The sequence below is a fragment of the Bactrocera neohumeralis genome, chromosome 3 (genome assembly GCF_024586455.1).
Source record: "Bactrocera neohumeralis isolate Rockhampton chromosome 3, APGP_CSIRO_Bneo_wtdbg2-racon-allhic-juicebox.fasta_v2, whole genome shotgun sequence".
NCBI lineage: Eukaryota > Metazoa > Arthropoda > Insecta > Diptera > Tephritidae > Bactrocera > Bactrocera neohumeralis.
The window spans coordinates 77351930-77373340 of record NC_065920.1 but is presented as its reverse complement, the minus strand read 5'-3'; the positions used below and the strand labels follow the sequence as shown (position 1 = coordinate 77373340).

Below are 21411 nucleotides of genomic sequence, written 5' to 3'. Positions count from 1 at the left end.
GCCAATAAACGATTTCGCTACAAAGACCCATGTTGTTCGGCTCTAGCTGATTTACGAGCTGTATATGAAAGTGTATCTGGGCACTGGCGACAATTAGACGCCTTCTTCTATGAAACTATGAAACTGGTAGCAACAACAACAATAGCGTACACGCGTTTACCAAGCTGTTTTGGACGCAGCTTTCGCGGTCAGTCATCTGTTTGCTGTTTTGATCTTATTTTCATTGTTGTTTTTGTAATGAATGGTAGCAGTTTTTTGGGCTTGCGCTGCCGCTGTTGTTGTTGGTGAAGTTAGGAGCACAACAAAAGAATACACGCGTCATCAACGCTAATGATGACGAGACAACAAAACCATTAATGTGTGGTGAATAATAATTCTTTATATTTGCATAACAAATTTATAGATATCGCTTGTGCAAAAGCATGTTTGTTCTAAAGCTACATACATACATATGTACATATATGTGGTATATTATGATTTTTAAACTGTGCCAATTAAGAAAACCGGGCGGGAGATCACCTATTTCGCTTCATACTCAAGCAAAAGCACTTCGACCACAAAAGCCGCGTTTAAAAAGCGATTAAATAAAACAAATAAATAACAATGACCAACTGAAGGTTTTCATCGGAAAAATAAATAATAAATACATACATACATACATATTTGCACACAAGTGTATGTTTATTAGCACTTTTTGCGGTTGGGCAGGCAATGTCATTAATAAGTCTGTTTGCATATATTTATGTATACACGTGTACATATGTATGTATGTACATTAATCATTCAACGTTAAAATTAGAAAACTAGATGATTTGATTTGTCTTATGCAAAATCACAGTAAAAATTATCTGATTACTTATAAACAAATTTTGTAGAGAATACACCAAAATCTAAAAGTGTATAGCTTGTTCTCTTAACCCGTTGTGGTACTAGGCGAAAGCAGCAGAACAGTTTTCACAAATAATTACCGCCGAGTTGACAGTTCTTGGTCGTATAAAAATCGGTGGGCGTCCGGTTATGTGTACCCGTTTGGCTGGAGTACCTTTAGTATATTAAGCTGCCGTTACACAGCATATGATCAAATTTGACCCAGACTGGTCCATTTAAACTGAATCGATAACATATTTTTGCGAGATTAGTAGAACCTTTTTCATGTTTGTCTGAAGTTTGAAATGTCCATATGTCAATTAATATGTGTTTAGGACACTAAAGATTTGTCTGGCATTTTTACCTTAGGAAAAAATTGCAGCGAGTTTGCGTGGAATTTTATGTTTCAGAAGGGTTGCATACTCTTGTAGAGCATACTGAAATTATCGATGGAACACTTCTCCAGCCTGCTCAATGGCAGTGAAAACATGAAACCAGGAGATAGTGAGTTCCCAATCGAAAGCATGCCTCACGATTGGAATTTAAGTGTGGTCTGCCAAATCCCCAAAAAGGGAGACTCCCCAACTACCATGAGATAAGCTTCCTCAACATCACATATAAAATTCTATCGAGCGTACTGTCGATCATATTTTCACCATGCTCCAAGTCCTAGAAAAGACCTGTGAAAGGAAGATCGACACATACCACTGCTTCATCGATTTTTAAGCAGCCTTCGTAGTGTAAGTTTGCGTTGAGCAACAGGATCGGGAAGGACCTCTCCGAGCCGTTCGATACTAAATGAGGTTTCAGACAGGCAAACTCTCTATCGTGTGTCTTCCTCCATATATTTTTCTTCTATCTCCGGACTGGATGAGAAAGCGAAGCATGTGAGTATTGTTGTGAACGAGGATAAGATGAAATGTCTTCAGCCATCAAGCAAACAGTCGTCGCACTCGTGACTTGGCTCCCACGTCACTGTTGACAGTCATAACTTCGAAGTCGTAGGTAACTTAGTCTATCTTGGACCAGCATTAAGACCAACAACAACGTCAAAAATCTAACGCAGAATAACTCTTGCAACAGGTGCTACTTCGGACAGAGTAGGCCATTGAGAAGTAAAGTCCTCTCTCGACAAACAAAGACCAAATTCTGGAAGTCACTCGTCATCCCGTCCTGCTATATGGTGCGGAGGCATGGACGATGACAACATCTGATGAGTCGGCATTACGAGTTTTCGAGGGAAATATTCTGCGAATTGTGCATTGGCAACGGCGAATATTGCATTCGATGGAACGATGAGCTGTATGAAATATACGAAGACATTGACATATGTATGTAGTTCAGCGAATTAAGAAACAGCGGCTAATTAGGTCATGTCGACCGAATAGACGAAAACGCTCCAGCTCTGAGAGTATTCGACGCAGTACTCGACGGGGGAAGGAGAGAAAAAGGAAGACTTCTACTCCGTTGGAAAGACCAGGTCCAATTTGTCACAAACACAAGTAAATGAACGGCACAAAGCATTCAGTGAAGGTTGTGAAGTCACCGAAAACTTGTCTCTTTTAATGACGATAGCAACGAAAAATAAAAAAAGAGTTTGAAAGTCGTTGTGTTGGCATCAGAGAAATACCAAAACACCTACCTCAACATCTCTTATGGATAGACTCAAGACATTTTGGTTAATTTTGCGGGTATGAAGCGTTGCTGGATTAGACTAATGGTTTAAAAAGAAATGTTTGACAAGGCAGTAAAAGACCTTAAATTCATCAAATGAAACGAAAATCAACGAAACCAAAATTCACTGCATGGCCAGCAAACTATCCCAGTCAAGACTTATAACAAGTGTTTGGAATCTTTTATTATCTCAAGAGCTTGTTTTGAAGGCAATAAAATTTTTTTTATCAAAATGAGAAAACATTTATTTAGTTTTGTTATTCCGGGTCAAATTTGATCAGATTGTATATCATCAGTCTTACTGAAAATTTTTTGAAAATAATACAGTAGATAAATAAAGGTCTAAGACATATATTCATAATTCTCAATCTTAAGCTGAAAACCCAAACTCTTATTTAGTCTTAGGTCCGCATCGACACTTACCGATTAATACATTTCCTCTGCTGAAAGCGTACACCGCCACCGCAACTGCGTGAGCAATCACCCCACTTGCCCCAAGTGCCCCAGCGCGGGTAGGGACGTTGACGTGGACCAGCGTTCGGTCGCTTCGTGCTTGCCACTGCTGAGCTTTCGCTTGTCGTCAAATCAGACACATTTCCAACAGCTGTGCTCTGTGGTGACTCAGTGCTTGTCGTTGTGGTTGTCCTTACCGTAGTGGTTTTCGTACTAACTACAATTTTAGGCGTCTCAGTCACAACATTATCGCTAATAATAGGCGCTTCGGGTACACTTGCCCCTCGCGCGGTTGGCGTTACTGTTCTTGTTTTCAAATCATTTAAAACATTAAAAGACTCTGTTGTCGGTTGCTGCATTGTAGTTGTTGCGGTTGTGGTTGTGGTTATGGCTGCCGCTGTGGTGGGCGTGGCGGCTAATACTGTTTGAACCTCGCTGTTGCCAATTGTAGTTCCAGCTGATGTGGTCTCTAGCCCCTTTGTTGTTGTGATCAATAGCGTTGACGTAGTTGGCGTTGTTGTAGTAGGTGGTTGTTGTTGTATGTCTGTAGCTACAGCTTCGCTTTCTGGATAAACCTCATTTGCACTCGTTTCAAGCCCTGGTTTCGGATAGCGCCATAGATTAGCCATTTCGTAGTTAGATTTCGGATGATTCACGAGCAACGCTAACCGATTGCTCTTCTGTTGTTTTCGTTGGTTCAGCCATTCTTTGTGTTTCTGGATAAAAGGAAAGAAATTGTTTAAGCATTTGAGAGTAAAACGAGAAAAACCGGTAATTTATATTGCTTCGAAGCTTTAATACCCATTATAAATGCAAACACTTCCTTGTAAGAACTTGATTTTGATCGCTCAGTTTGTATGCCAGCAATAGTGTACCGATCTCAACTATTTCTTCGAAGATTACACTACTACCTTAGGCAATAGTCCACGCAAAGTTTCTTAAAAATATCTCGTCAAATGAAAAAGGTTCGGCATACTACGATTTTTACAATGGATAATTTATTTGCGGAATCATTGCGAATGTTGGAATAGGCTTACATTGATTCAGTTATATCAAAAACACAAGCCTACGAGTAGTACAGAGTCTTCAAAGACGGTCGAGAGATCGTTGAAGACATGCCTCGTTCTAGACGACCATCGACGTCTTCAACTGATGAAAATATTAAAAAACTGAAGGATATGGTGCTATAAAATCGTCAGGCAAGTAGAGAGTTAGAGAGATAACTAGAGAGCGCGTTCTTGCTCGACCCATCTGATTTTTTTTCTTGCGAGTCCGTTCGAATGATTTTGAGCATTATGGATAGTTTTGTGGACATGCAAACAAGTCAACAATCATTGGAATGGAGAGAGAAAAACGAGCCGAAACCAAAAAAACCACGCCAAAGCCGCTCAAAAGTCGAAACTCGGAGTTTTTTTTTCGATATTCGTGCATTCGAAGCATAATGAATTTGTTTCGAAAGGACAGAGTAAGGAGTTCTATTTGACCGTATTGAGGCGTTTGCGTGTGAAAATCCGTCGAAAACGGTCGAAATAGGGAAGAACACTTCATAGTTTTTATACGACGATAATGCACCATTGAATCGAGCCACGATTGAAAAAGAATTTAAAGCCGAAAGCACCAGATTTGGATAGTGCGGTTTTTTTCCTTTTCCCCAAACTGAAATTGCCTATATTTGATACCAGTTCCTAATCTTCAATCTTTTTGAACGCCCAGAACCTTATTTTTTAGGCACAAACTTCGACACATTTCACTAAAAACAAATATTGCTTAGGCTTACATATAGTGAAAAACACGTATAAGGACCTCAAGGTTAAGCTGCCCAACGAATGGTCATAACATGGAATAATAATATAATTTCGCCATCTCACTGAAAACCGTACGAATATACTACTAACAGACGCAATATCTAGGAAAGCCATTTTCAAAATTACTGGAATGGCTTAGCAATTTTTCGTACTTTTCAACATCACGTTTTCTTGAAATTTATAATTGGACTTCAAAATCGCTTCGAAAGCTCATCTTGCTGTCATAGTTATTTTATTTATAAATTTGCGAAAATTTCCATAATTTGAGATCTAGCAGAACCCCGAACTCATTTTTACTCATTCCTCATCATTCACCAAGCATTGATCATTGTGTTGAACTATATATCTATATATGTATAGCTATATGTACATATACATACATATGTTCAAATGGTCTTACTGATCTTTAGAGCATCTTAATGATAAACGGAAGTACATTCATTGGCAAGCAACAAAAAAACCAAAAACAACAACGATGAGTACAGCGGATTACAAAGTAAATGAATAAAAAAAGCATACGCTTTCATATACACACACATACACGCACACAGTGTAAACAAATTTGGTTGCGCCAAAGCATGGATTTCAGAGTTTTATGGGTTTGGCGTCCATTAGAATCGGTTGCGTTGACAGTGATTATCAAAATTTGGAACAAATTTGATGGATCATTGAACGTTCTGACGAAATGTCACGCATACAAACACAGCCGAGCAGACATATGCAGTGTAACGCTTCAGGCAATGTTTATTACTGTTGTTGTAAATATTTGTGAAGGTCAATTGACTTGTAAATACTTGTCGCTCGATTTATCTCACATATAATTTCAGCCGCAAATTGATTTGCATTTTTTCCATTTTGTTTATATTGTTGTTTGTGTTTTTTTTTTTTTGTTACATTACATATTGTTGTTGCATTTGTTGATTTCGTTACATGTACTCCTGCGTCCAATTAAAGATGAGCAGGGCGCGTTAGCGCTGATATTGATCGTAATGTTCTTCGACATTGTTGTTGTTGCTGTTTTACTCGTGCGCTTCAGCTCAAAATTGAGTGAAAAATCATGCTGTTCGACGGCACACCCATGGGAAAAGTTCGACTAAATTCGGCTGTGCCGGTTTTTTCACAGTTCAAAAACTTTTTGGGCCAATGCATTTGCGTACACATGTATGTGTGTTTGTGTGTATTTATTGACATATGTACATGACAAGAATTCTTTAAAGTTCAGTAGTTTTGTAGGAGAAGGTCAACGGTAATAGGTACAACCGCAACTGCCAAGTGTTTATGGCATCGTAAAATTAAGTTTACGAAAAAAAAGGAATGATGGCGTAACTGCATTGAATTAAGACGTTTGACAGCATCATTAATTAAATTAATAATAATACGCCCATAATATACAAACATGTAAGTTGTTTGATATAACTGACTTTTACTCATAGGGCCTAACATTTATATTTATTTCTGCCTAAAAATATGTAACAATAAACGGTGATCAGTTAAGCGAACAATCAATACTTCTACGTTTATTCTACGCCGTTTCTTACTCAGCACACTCTGAGTTGTGCCGTAACTCAGCATAACAGTAAAGCTATACCGCTGTATCTGGCGCACAAACATCGGCAAGTAACCCTTCAGTAAAACATTTGACTACTAGTCAGGAAAGCATTGGAATTATAAAGCTTTTTGGAGAGTTGGTTCCAAAGTTGAGAAGTAGGTCAATATTTATACTCTCGCAACAAAGTTGCTAAGGAGAGTATTATAGTTTTGTTCACATAACGGTTGTTTGTAAGTCCCAAAACTAAAAGAGTCAGATATAGGGTTATATATACCAAAGTAATCAGGGTGACGAGTAGAGTTGAAATCCGGATGTCTGTCTGTCCGTCCGTCCGTGCAAGCTGTAACTTGAGTAAAAATTGAGATATCATGATGACTTGGTACATGTATTCCTTGGCTCCATAAGAAGGTTAAGTTCGAAGATGGGCAAAATCGGCCTACTGCCACACCCACAAAATGGCGGAAACCGGAAACCTATAAAGTGTCATAACTAAGCCATAAATAAAGATATTAAAGTGAAATTTGGCACGAAGAATCGCATTAGGGAGGGGCATATTTGGACGTAATTTTTTTTGGAAAAGTGGGCGTGGCCCCGCCCCCTCGTATCTCGGAAACTACTATAGCTATGTCAACCAAACTCTACAGAGTCGTTTTCTTCAGGCATTTCCATATACAGTTCAAAAATGGAAGAAATCGGATAATAACCACGCCCTCCTCCCATACAAAGGTTATGTTGAAAATCACTAAAAGTGCGTTAACGGACTTACAAAAAACGTCAGAAACACTAAATTTTACGGAAGAAGTGGCAGAAGGAAGCTGCACCCAGGCTTTTTTTAAAAATTGAAAATGGGCGTGGCCTCGCCCACTTATGGACCAAAAACCATATCTCAGGAACTACTAGACCGATTTCAATGAAATTCGGTATATAATATTTTCTTAACACCCTGATGACATGTACGAAATATAGGTGAAATCGGTTCACAACCACGCCTTCTTCCAATATAACGCTATTTTGAATTCCATCTGATGCCTTCTCTGTATAATATATAGTACATTAGAAAGCAATGATGATAGCGGAATAAAACTTTACAAAAATACGGTATTTGAAAAATATGTAAAGGACGTATAATGAAATCTCGATTATCACTTTATCATGCGAGAGTATAAAATGTTCGGTGACACCCGAACTTAGCCCTTCCTTACTTGTTTTCAGTAAAAGCTATTCTTGGGAATACATTTTATACTATAGGTATACCGGCTTCCATCTCCAAAAGAAAAGATAAATAAATATATACTTAGTAGAGGCTTCAGGGTCTGAAATAGAACTATTTAACACCCTGAACCAGCAACATAATTGAGGGCAGCCATCTAGCTAAATCTTTACAAATCTCACTTGAGGGCGAGAGATGGGATTTTTATAAATATCACTTAACTCAGACAAAGTAAGGTTAAGTTATAGTGAAAATATTTCCTGAAATGAAAATATGGTGAAATTTCATTCAATAATGTTTGTCTTATCCGCCCGGAAAGAAAGCATAGTAGCCTTTCGAGTGCGTGAGCGTTAAGATACAAATGTGTTGGTGGAACATTTGTTGTGAACAAGCCTTAATTTTTTTCTGTTTATATGGCATGACATCTGTCAAACATATTCAATAACTCAAAGTCATATTTTTTCATTGTGTCGAAAATGTCAAAATTTGTACCGAAAAGTGATCATCTGTACCTTGGTGCGTGTTATAGCTATTTTATCTGCCTGACAGTTATCTAGGATATCCCTATGTCCTGGAATCCATTACAGGTTTATCGTGAAATAGAATCCTAGATCTACTAAGAGATCAAGGCATTATTTCTCCAACTTTGGCGAAAGCCTAAGAGACTTTATTGATTTCAAAGCCGCAATTCTATCTGTATATATAAATCTTGCAAGCACACTTCTTATCACAACAGAAAGGATTTCTTTAATTGATGTGATCTCTGCTTGGAAAAACTGTAGCGGTCTGATAGACGAAAGGAGAATTTGGTATCTGGTTTTGCTGAAAAGACACAACCTCCCACTCAATTGTCTATTTTCGACCCATCCTTATGGATGTTTATACCTTCGCCCTGCTCCACCTCGCCACACAGTTCGCCACCCACTCTTCCCTGGAAGGGAAGGCAATATTGGTGACCGAATTTGAATTCAATTCTATAGCATTTTGGAAATGCAGAATCACATCGAATACTTGTCGAGGCATATGGTGATCGTGCTCTATCAAAAGCTTGCGATGAAAAACGGATTTATTTTAAGAATACTAAACGGAAAAAGTCATGGCTTAATCCGGGACAACCAGCAACATCGACTGCACAGACACATCGATTCGGTTAGAAGGAAATGCTCTGTGTTTTATGTCATCATAAAAGTGTGGTGGTGTGGAAAAACGAATGGACCAGAAGACACGACAAAGTAATTTTGTTACACGACAATGCAAAGTACTTGACTGGGAGCTGCTACCCCGCTACCCCGCTCGCCGTATTCACCAGGTTTGGCCCCTCCCGATTACCATTTGTTTGTATCGATAGAACACGTATTAGTTGAACAGCACTGCGATTCAGATGTCGAGAATTGAATGTGTGATTTCTTTACATCAAAAGACGGACATTTCTAACGACGTGGTTTTCATAAAGTGCCAGAAATATGGTCAAAATATGCAAAAGAAATGATAAGTACTTTGAATAATTTTTTTTTTTTTTTCAATTCCCATTCACGTAGATTAATAAACGTCGCAGCGTAAACAGCTAAGGAACAGTCAGTCAACAAAACTAGTACCTGCTTATGCTTTGTTTAACTTTTAAGCTTTGTTTATGACCATAAATACTTTATTATACAACGATTTCAATAAAATAGAGATGAGATTAAGATGAGTTTTTAAGATTATTATATTGTTATACGATACGGCTGCCAGACGAAAAAGTGATGCCAGAAAAAAGTAGTGAAGTGTTGGAACATAACAAAGCAAAAGTTTGCGAAGGAAAAGATTATGGTTAAATATGTTCAACATGAGAATTACCAAGTTAATTCACATCCAACTATTTCGTAACGCCATGACAGAAGAACATTTACAACTAGGCGTGCCTTACAACCTCTATTGTTGAAGTTGACGTGACAACATAAAAAATATGAGGCAATACATGTGATAGCTCTTTTGTATTCACCAAAAAATTTGCAGAACGTCGACGTCTGAGCTTCTGTATGCAAGAGACAAGGGTTCGGGGTGGTAAAACACAATATTTTAAAAATCTTACATAAATTGAAAAACCGGAAAACCCCTCAAGAATTTATGCTATTTATTTGACAAGATGTAGACAAGTTGAAGTTTTGAAATGAAAAATAAACGCTTCTTTAGAAAAACCTATCAAGACTTAATTATACTAGAATTTTAAACAAATTACTGGACTCTTTTTATCTGGACTTACCCGTATTCGTTCAACAGTCGATATGTCTGCACCAACTATGGTAATGATCAGCAAAAGAAAGAGACACAGTCTGATAAAAGAAGAGAAATATATTTGATTAGAATATTAGTTTACAAAAAACAAGTATATTAAACAATTTTAATTTTAACTGAGGAACACAACTGTATAAAAAAACACATTTCGATGGATTTTACCTATTCAAAAAATAAATATGTTTTGTTCAGTATTTTTTGACATTTCATCTTGGAAAGTCTTACGCCTGAACAATGTTTACAAATCGTTCAACTTTATTACGAAAATGTAAAACATACAAAACACAGCTTGTGCAAGAACTGAAGCCGCTCGACCTTCCAAAGCGACATTGCTGCGCTCTATGGACTCCTGAAAAGTTTCAAAAAGATCGGAAGTTTTCGAGCCGAATTTTGTTCAGCGATGACGCCCATTTCTGGCTCAATGGGCTTATAATGAAGCAAAATTTCCGCATTTGGGACGAAGAGCAATCTGTAGAGGTTCAAGAGCTGCCATTTCGACCAGAAAAAACAACGTTTTGGTGTGGTTTGTGGGCCGGTGGAATGCCGCTGTGAACGTAACCGTCAGCCGTTATTGAAAAAAATGTTCTTTCGAATGATTATAGACTTTTCCCATAAAAATTTGAAGTCTCTCTGTTTTTTTTAAAGCAGAGAATTTAAGGACTCTGTTTTCTACGCCGTTGGAAAATGGAGTTTGCTAAAACGTATTCAACTTTTTTTTTTTTCAAATACTTATGGTGTATTCTTAAAAGATGTACAAATATACGCTTAAAATGTTTCAACAATTAATAGAGTTGTTAGCCTTCTTCATGAATTGACTTTTAGCATTAAAACTTATTGAACCAAAGTATGATCTACAAGTACATACAAACTATGGATTTGAATATTCAACTCAGAAACTTCATTTTTAAATTAAGACACTTCAATCCGAAGAAGATTATCTATACAACATCATATCGACATTAATGGGAATGCTGCCAAACCGATGAATACATTATCTTTATAGATATGAAGGCATCTTCAAAATTGCAAAATTAGAAGACGTCCGAGTTGCAGTCGGCCTTTTTGAACCTGCAGTGGCGCTATAAATATATATATGCACATAATACATATATACAGCTGTGTGTGCAGTATATTGGCTGCTGGAAGCTGTTCGGAGGCACCCAATCAGAGCAAGCAAATGAAGTGCAAAATCATCAGCAACAAGTGACGGCGGCAGCAAAACATAAATGCCAATATGTGCGCACTCGTACGCATACATATATCAGCTTAAAAATGTATATAGTATATCTGCTATAAATATATGTATATATATATATCAGTATGTGTATATAATTCTAATGTTGTGTATGGATTTTGAAAAATGCCTGCTGAAATGCGGTGCGCACAGCTGAAGATGAAAATGAAGATGTTGCAATGCAAATTGAAATCATAAGTGAATTGGACTAATGGAGTGTTGAAAAATAGAGTAGCTTTGCTTGCTCTCTTCACATCGCTGCCGCGCAGAAGAAAAATCGATTTTGTGGAAACAAAAACGCCAAGCGATGTAGGCTAATGGCAAGCGCTACAAGTAGTAAGCACATCTTGACAAATTCGCTCCGCACCGCTTCAGTTGCCAAAGGCGTTTTGTTAGACCAATTTAAATGGCGAATACTGTACCACCGCGTAAGTTGCAATTTGCAACGAGTTCATTGATGGTAAATTTGGTCTCAAATCTAACGGCTCACATTGAAATGCAAAATCGTCAGAGAGTCTATTTGGTATTAGTGTAAATACATCTGTTTAAATGTTTTCATTTCGATTATTATTTGTTCTCACTTTTGCGTAGATAATCTGGCGTGTGTTTACAAGAGTTGACGAAGAGTTTGTTGTGCAAAAATACCTTCTCAAAGTGGATTAATAGAGCTGGCAATACCGCAGGTATAGTTCTAAAGTTTTTACCGTTTCTGTTTTATTTATTTATTTAGACAAAGAACAAGTTTCTTAAAACAATTGTATATCAAATTTTTCAGTTAAATTTTTCAAGCCTTACCAAAAAGTATTTAATATCAATGCCAATAGCATAAATGTACTTTAATATAAGATTTTTTGTATGCCAGCTATTAACGCATACGCGGGAAACAGCAAAGGAAGAGCTTGCTGAAAGAATACTCTTACAGATATTTCTCGCTGTCCTCTTGTGCTCTGGCAATAGCTTATCACAGACCAAAACTTGTGCGGCTGCGAGATCCTTTTGGCCGTCTTGTCTGACGCAAATTATCAAAGCTGTATGGATGAAGGCACTTTGTTCTCAACTGTCTAGGTTTTGCCAGACCGATGTAGAAACATCTCGGTAAAGGTGTATTGGATATTAATCGCCTTAAAAAATTTGTGGTAAGTTAAATGTGTTAAAAGTTTTGGCACAAGAACCAACATTCACAGTTGTCTAGTGGTGTTCTGCGTCAGTTGCGTCGGTCCTACGACCTGACCTGACCCAACCTATTATCTTTTTGGCCGGAGCAGTTCCATTTATCTTTCTGAATATGCTATTAATTAATGTATACATTAGATTATAAATATTCTAAGCCCCCTATTACAGTCACAAACGTTTCCTTGCTCATCATAAATAAGCAAAGCCGAAAGAACTCTAAGAGGTTTTAAATATTCAAGAAAGCGGGTGGTCAAATAGCCCAGTAAACTGTTATGTTTTCCAAAAGGTTACAGCGTTATTCACTACCGTCCAAGCTTTCTTCAAAAATCGAATTCGTACATTCAAATTACAAATAAATAAGACTTTATTTTTATACAAACATGCGATATGCAAAAATAAATGATTACAAACACCCATTTTATTTAGAAAAGCGAAAAAATATTTGCTGAGTTTAAATAATTATTGTGTGGAAAATATTTATATGAAATGACGCATTTAGGTATAACATAACAGTAAATGACGAGATATACTATACTTATACTAGGTAGTAGGAACTCTGAGTCATTAATATAGGGTCTCTCTTCTAATATTGATGACATCTTCCCTTAAATGAACGATATATAATTGTCCGATTTTCTGACATACTTTAACTTTCTATAAGTCTAATTCTAGGTCCGCAACCTATCTCTCAAAAGCAAACCTTATAGAGGCCTGAATTTATTTTTGTTTTTCCTTTCTTTACCACAAATATTTACCAACATAAAATGACGTTATAACCCTCAATTGGGGGTACTTTTTTCGCAGACCACAGCACCTACAACTGTTGTGGATCATTGACAGCTGTTCAAATGTCTACAAACTAACTAAAGTTTAAACATATTGTCGAAACGCGTGCTGTTATTAGCTCATACAAGCAGATTTTCAACTTAAAACGTTTCTAGACACGGCCGCGTAAAGAACACGCTAAACACAGAACGGTAATAGAACAGTTAGCGAACCAGAAATTAAACGATGGAAAAACGTAAGCATTTTAGCATAGAAAGCAATAACGGCTGACTGTGAAGAATGAGTGCCAAAAATTAAATATTTCGTCATAAACGCTGCAATCGAAACGCACCCCTTTTTAAACCGCTTTAAACGTCACACATTCTACGAAATTGAGGGACTATGAGTTGCATTCAAACTGAGTACTTGTTCTACAAGCAAACGACATTTGTTCTACAATAATTGTTAATTAGGTAAAGGCATCAGTACTAACAGTAAAAACATGTCTTTGGAGTATCAATTTTATCAAAATAAATAAATGACGCACGGCAATGTTTTCATGGGCCGGTCGTCAGTCTTTTAAAAACTCTTGCATCGTTTGGAATTCTTTATGTCTTGCAAGAAACGCGATCAATTGAATGTATTTCAGTGTTGAAAAGTTCGCGAAAAATTCCGGAAACAGTTCTAAAATAAACCAAAAGCGAAAAGGAAAATAAATAACATTAATCTAATGGTGACTCCTTCGGAAAAGGGTTTGTAATAGAAATATTTGCATAAAGTTAATGGTGAACGCCAAAGAGAGTTGATGATTGAAGCTCAAATAGAAATTCATTTTTTTTGTTTTCATTGTATACTTTCGAGACTGTAAAGAAATCTAGCGGTCAAAAGTAAAAAAGTAATGAAATATTTTGGAGCAACTCCATAGAGAAAAGGCTAGTAATAAGATCATACAAGACAAACGTTAAAGTACATAAACCAACTTAAAATGACGGCAAAGTGTTGTTTGTGTCTAAAATAAGTATATCGGCAACCTACTCAAAACAAAAAAAGCAACATTGCATCATGACCTTCACTCCCCAACCTTATTCAGTATCATTGATGTCCTGTAATTAGGCCTGACTTAGAAACGAGAGAAATTACACAATCGTATCTAAAATGATATATCTCGATGAATCATAGTAATACAGGGTTTTTCTGGAAAGTAATAGGAATGATTTTCTTCCGAGCGTTCTTAGAGGGCGTTCCTAGCTAACGAACGAGCGGCTGATCAGTTGTCTCCGAGCACCTTGAGAGTCAGGACAAATATTTTCGCGCGACGTGTTTCTGTGAATGGTGCAAGCCGAAAATGCAAGCAAGGCCGGTATCCCAACACTGCCGCAGCCGCCCTACAGCCCAGATCTGGTACACCGAACTTTTTTTGTTTCCGTGCCTGAAAAGACCGATGAAACAGATCGGCTCTCAAGGCTATTCCGGAAAATGCCTTCCGTGACACCTTAGTGCTTGGAAATCGCGTTGGCATCGCATTTATTTTGAAAGTTTTTAAAGAACTGTAAAGATTGGTTCAATAATCTTTTTTAAATCGACTCACTCCTATTACTTTCCGGACAATCCCTGTAAACATTTCTCAATTAATATAAGCTCTAAATTTAAAAAGTGAAGATTCTAACAAACATACAAAAATCCTCATCATAAATTTTTTCCTCAAAATAAATTTTTAGCGCCTCTCTTTGGAATACGCCATCTGCAGGCACTGCTGCTCTTTTTCAATATAACTGTGGTTTATGTGAGTCGCTTAAATGTATCCGTCGCTATAGTGGCCATGACGAACGCCAATACAACGAATCCAGATTTTCCGGTAAGTTCTGGAGCATACTTAATTTTAGTTCTATACTAACAATCCGTTATTTAAAGGAATATGACTGGAATGAGCAGCAGAAATCATACGTACTCTCCAGCTTCTACTGGGGATATGTGCTCACACAGTTTCCCGGTGGTTATTTGAGTCGTCGTTTCGGCGCCAAAATAACTATATTCGTCGCCACATTTGCCTCCGCTGTTTGCAGCTTCATAACGCCTGTCTGCGTGCGTTTCGGCGGTTGGCCCGTATTTTGTGTCATACGTCTGTTACAAGGTCTTTTCCAAGGCGTTATCTTTCCTGCCATACACGACCACCTCGCCAAGTGGTCGCCATTGCATGAACGCAATCTTTTAGGAGCGCTTAGTCTCTCCGGCACTGACTCTGGTACAGTTGTAGCATTGGCGTCAAGCGGTCTCATTGCCAGCAGTTCACTGGGCTGGCCTGGCATTTCGTATGTGTCTGCGTTACTATGTTTTGCGTGGTGCGCGGTTTGGCTTTTGTTCGCAGCAGATAATGCACCTTCCTCAAAGTTCATCACGCCGAAGGAGTGCAAGTATATTGAGACATCACTTGAACGCAATGATGACTTTCATAAACAAAGAATACCAGTACCATGGCGTGCAATCTTCACTTCGGTACCGTTTCTAGCCTTCCTCATAGGACGTTGCGCCGAGGCTTGGGGCTTCACCACACTGCAAGCACAAATACCATCCTACATGAATGGCGTGCTGAATATGGAAATCAAGAAGAACGGATTATTCTCGGCACTACCCTACCTGACAATGTGGCTTTCGTTGTACGTCTACTTGGCGATAGCGAATCTTCTAACCAAACGCAATATACTCTCTCTGACAGCGGTGCGCAAGACGATCAACACAATCTCTCTATGGATACCGGCACTCTTGCTTATTGGTATCGGTTTCTTGGACTCCTCTCAGCCAACACTTGCAATCGTTTTGATGACACTCAATGTGGGCATCAATGGTGGCTCAACCATAGGCTGCACACTCAACACAATCGATCTGGCGCCTAATCATGCGGGCATACTAATGGGCTTATCTAATACTATCGTGAATATTGTGCCGATCCTCTCGCCGCTACTTGTAGGCGTCATTGTGACAGATAATGTAAATGGTTTTTTGAAATTTGTAAACTAAAATTCTCTATATTAAATATTTTTCTATGTCATAACAGCACAATCGTACGCAATGGCAAATCATCTTCGCAATCGCCGCCGTGATTTTCTTCCTGGGCAATCTGTTTTACATTATTTGGGGCACCTCGGAAACTCAGCCCTGGAACTCGGTGGATTTTCATCAAGAGAAAGACGCAGAAAAGACGGTGTGCAAGCAAGTTACTGCAGGGAAAACAGTCGAACATTCGGAAAATGTACAAAATGAGCAAAAGGAGAAAATTGGTGATAAATATAGATCTGTTGAGAGCACAAGACTTTAGAGTATTTATAGTTTAATTAGTTTGTAGTTTAAGTATTATATTTTATATATATATGTAACACACATATGTACTTGTATATATGTATATGACGTGAGAGATGTTCAAAAAAGTAATTATATAATAAAATTACAGTTAAAACATTATATTCTAATTATTTAAACAAATGCTTATTTGGTAACATACGCACTTATAGACATTTAGATCAGAACGCAATGGAAGGTTCTACTTATTGGCAAAACAGCATAAGTGATGTGTAAAACGGTAGATCATAAATATACAAAGTTCCTGCTGACATTAGGCAGAAAATACTGTAGAAACATAATTGGAATACGAACTGGTCACAGCCTCTTGGCGGGGCGAGACAGAATTAGGCTGACAAATCAAGAAGACAGCAAGAAATGTCAAGAACAAGTTGGAGGGAAACAATGGAGCGTCTTTTGTGCACTTGTCCCGCATTGACAAGGCAACGTATCAAGCATTTCGGGGCCCGAGGGTATGAGACACTGGAAAATCGTTAGTGAAGCCACAGAGTTTATTGAAATTCGCGTCAAAAGCAGGTGTTCTAAAGAATGACTACTTTTCATGGATGACATGTAATGACATTCCATCTGATATCGCAAAAGACCACGACTGGTCTACGCGTGGCGCATTCGTCCACCAGACTAACCTAACCTAACCTAGGCGTTGATGTCGATCTTAACAAGGATCAGCATAGATCGTCGGTCTGTTGTGTTACTTAAAACTACTGGTAAAACGGAATATGTTAAAATTTCCTAACACGTAGGATTTTTTGAGTTGTAGTCAAGGATTGTAGGGGTCAATCCACCACCGTTTGCTAAAATGAATAAAATAGATGTAAAAGAAAATTTTTGATCTCAAATTCGCATTCAGGACATCTCAAACTTCCCACAGATCTCTTAGCATATCAGTCCCAAATTTCCTTCAGATTTGATGAGTAGTGTAATTAAAAATATATTTTAAGGAAATAAGTAACTTTTTCGTAGTACTCTTAAGATTTCACTTTAGTAGGAATAAACTGTAGCTATCTATAGAATGGGATCGGATCGGTACTCCCATATCCTCTTGTTTTCTACTACTAAATAGCTGAGCCTAAGGTAAACTTGGTTAGCGCTGGGCCACCATTGGTATATGCGCTGTCACAAAATCCTTTAGGCCACAGATCGATTGAAAGAGACCTCGTAATCTCTTTGCCCTCAGCAAGGCTTGCCTCTCCCTAGTTTTGGGCCTTTAACGGGCCATTGCCCTATTGGTGTCCACGCAGTAAGGCTAGGAAGCCTACCAGACGCCATCTGCAGAAGCTGTATGGAAGAAGATGAGGTATAAACAACTCAACAATTCCTTTTTGAATTTCCCGCATTTTGGGGGTCAAGACTTAAGCACTTAAGAGCACATACCTTCAAACATACAACCGAGCTGATGGTAATGGAAATTGAATGCCTGTGCAAATTTAGATTGACTACTAAGCGTTTTGCTTATTTATAGTTTCTATGGACTCACAAAGGACTAAATATAGTAGTTCACGTGTGATCTTTGATCAGCCATCTAACCAAACCTAACCTATCTGTAGCTGTCAGGACTTGGGGATTCAAATAATACCAAAAACATTTTCAAATAACAATTGCCTTCTCTTCATCTCTTCTCTTCGAATCTTCAGTAATATCTAACTCTAATTTCTTGGTACTCATTCCAGCACCACGTTCCTCAAAATATTTAAGACATGCAAAACTAATACGGCTGTGTAAACTGGTGAGACAGCTTCAATTCCAGCACCAGTCTATGTCTTAAATCCTGGCAGTGAACGAGGGCAAGACGAAAATCTCCTGTCATCAAACAAACAAATCAGTATCCATAATAAATAACCTGGAACCAGCGTCGTTAGAAATAGACCTGTAGAGAGCCAGTCCTCTCTAAAACAAAAACCAAACTCTATAAGTCATCAGACTTGGACGATGTCAACAACAGACATAGTTCAGCGAATTAATACGACGACATCGACATAGTTCAGCTACGCTGGCTAGGTCATGTTGTCCGGATGGACGATAACACTCCAGCTCTGAAAATATTCGACGCAGTACCCGCCGGGGGAAGCAGAGGAAGAGGAAGACCTCCACTCCGTTGGAAGGACCAAGTGGAGAAGGACCTGGCTTCGCTTGGAATATCCTCAAATATACGCCAATTAAGAAGAAGAAGAAGGGTGACAGCTTCAACAGGACCAGTCTATGTCTTAAATCCTAACTTTTACAAATCAGTATCCATAAATACCTTCTTTAGACCTGTAGAGAGCCAGTTTTAAATAGTGGCAGCCATTTCTCGTTAAAAATCACTCATATACAAATCTTATACATATGCCTCCAGATATATCCACCCTCAAATATACGCACACATATTCATTTGAAGACTTGTCTGCCGTCAGTACTCCTAAATTCACTTGTCATATTAGATGCATGACGAACACGCAACATGCAGTTACTATTGACCACCAAATGTCAATGGAAATGTTATGCCAACCTTCAATCAAGCGAACCGTTAGAAATATGACATTTGACGAAACCAGAAAAGCGCAACAACAACAAATTATAACGAGATAAATACAAATAGACGCCATTAGGAAAAATCACAACAAACGAGCGAGCATAGAACAACAACATGAAATAATGAAACGTAGAAAATCACTGTCATGACATGTGAGCACGCAATGTGCAACCAGAAACCACAAAGACATTCACACACATACATATATATAAATTTGAATTGTGTGCACAAAATGCCAGTAGGCGATGTGAAGGGTTAAGCAATGAGCAGATAAGCGATGCAATCGGCAGTCAGCGGCGAATGTGTGTGGGAAACAATTAACTACTGATACTTAGAAATATTAGAAATATGTTCATTGATAAATTAGTACCAATACTAAGTATGTATACTTAGTTGTGGCTATCGCCGTTGACACAAGTGACAGCTGACGATTGCTGCCGTTTGACGTTTGACCGCAACCGCGAATTCCACGGATATTTATCTTGGTTAGAGCTCACGATGGAAGGTAAGAATCAGTTGCGTGCAAGAATTTGTGGGTTGGGTTCGAGGTAAATATCACATAGTGCAAATTCTTACAAGTGTTTAAGTTAAAAATGTAAACAAGAGATTCGCACGAGTAATATGAAAAAGACAACAGAAATCCACTTTATTTGACAACTGATCACTTTGTTGTTACTAGACAAAACACCTATAGTTTGACGGTCCAATTTTTAACAGAGCTGGTATAGACATCTAATCGAAAATGACTCAGTATACAAGATTTAAACTGCGCAAACAGAATCGATAACCAATATTTTCTAAATTGGTACAATCTTTTTATATTTTTCTCTAAGTTTTCCCCATATCTTCACCAAAAATGCAAAATACCGTAACATTACTTTTATAAATTTATAGACGAGGGAAAAACGATGTAATAAAAACTACTCATATTGGAACACAATTAGAGTTTTGGTTATAAAATGGTTATATTTTGGTTATATACTGGTTATATCTGACACCGGAAGATGAAATTTTTGTCTGACGATTTTTACCATAGAAAAAAATTTCAACAGGAAGTTTGCTTAAAATTTTATGGTTTCCATAGAGTCACAGCCACGGAATCGTCGAAAATATTGTAGAAGTGTTTTCGGGAGTCTAATTTATTACGAACAAGTATATGAGTGACACAAAGTATTCAGTGAAGTTCGTGATGTCATCGAAAACTTGCCTTATATGAGTCATCTACACACCTTTGTTGATGACGATTACAACGAAAAAGTTAAAGAAACAGTCATGCCAGAGATATCAATGGATCTCAATATCTCTTAGAGACTGACTCAACACGTTTTGTTTAATGTTCTCGGTATGACAAGTATCAATGCTAGATTCATACCAAAATACCTGAATTTTTTTTTTAACGAAGAGAAGTCACAAAAGAGATGTCTGACAAGGTAGCCTCCGTTCCTTCATCATTCATAATCACTGACGCCGAGAGCTCGGTTTATGAATACATACGATGCCGAAACTATCCAAAAATCTAGCGAATGGCGTTCCAAAAATGAGCCGATACCGAAAAATTTCGCTGAAGACACTGAAAGCCATTGTAGCCGAAGCTTACATATAACAAGTGTGAGAATCATTGGATGAAGAGTTGGCATGTTTGTATTGGCTCAAGATTTTATGTTGAAGATGGTAATGAATATTTGTTTAAAATTGGTGAAACAAATTTATTCATAAACCTATGAACTGTTTCAGAGTCATTGCTGAAACCCTTTGAGTTCTCTTGTTCCTTCTTTATTATAAAATGGAAGGGGTTCTAGAGCATTTTAATTTTGAAACCATCTAACCTTGCAATACACACATTTTATTAAATGATGTCGGTTTCCATTACACTCAACATTTCTTCCTTGCCTAAGCTCCTAGTTTAAGGGGTTACATGGGTTTACGGGCTTCAAGAAATCGATTCTTTTTTATTATCTTATTAAATTCTACAACCTCCAGAATATTGTCAAGTTGTTACGAGTAATAGTCTCCAAATACAGCCTTGAGAACTTGCGCGCTCGAGGCTAGCTAGACTAAGTACGCCGTCTTTAAATGAGTTTCCCTCGAAACTGTGTTTTTGAAGTCGGTTGGAAAAATTTTTCGCGAACTACTCAACCGATATTCATGAGATTATACACAGGTCATTGAGATACAATTCTTAAAGACTTTGACGAAGTATTTTTTTCGATTAGAACTATTTGAAAAAAAATGTCGCGAAATTTTCACTGTTATTTGAATTTTTTTGTAAAAAGGTCTGCCAAAAATCCAATTTTCAGTTTTCTTTCTTCCTCCAAGTTGTAAATTAAGTTTTTAATTAAACTTTAGATGATCCTGTAAGGAGTTATCCTGCCAACGCGGGCGCATCTTTTTTCCGAGGGGTCACCGGAAATGACGTCGCAATGGCCTAGATTAAAATATTTTTTTCCAAAAATTTCAGTATTTCTTTGTTAATAGTGTATGTTTATAACAAAAAAATCTAATAAAATATTTCATTTTTATATGAGAAAAAATTGTTGAAAA

General features: G+C 37.7%; 1 protein-coding gene and 1 pseudogene across 1 annotated transcript in view; one reads left to right on the top strand and one right to left on the bottom strand.

Annotated features, from left to right (window-relative positions):
- LOC126752496 (thrombospondin type-1 domain-containing protein 4) overlaps positions 1 to 21411 on the bottom strand; it is a 104307-nt gene that overhangs the window by 54559 nt on the left and 28337 nt on the right. Inside the window, exons 3-4 of the mRNA XM_050463331.1 lie at positions 9801 to 9870; positions 2965 to 3710 (exon numbers count right to left, since the gene is read on the bottom strand). Coding sequence (XP_050319288.1) covers positions 2965 to 3710; positions 9801 to 9870 — 816 coding nt within the window. The remainder of the gene's footprint in view (positions 1 to 2964; positions 3711 to 9800; positions 9871 to 21411) is intronic.
- On the top strand, positions 5010 to 16460 carry LOC126752508 (putative inorganic phosphate cotransporter; annotated as a pseudogene).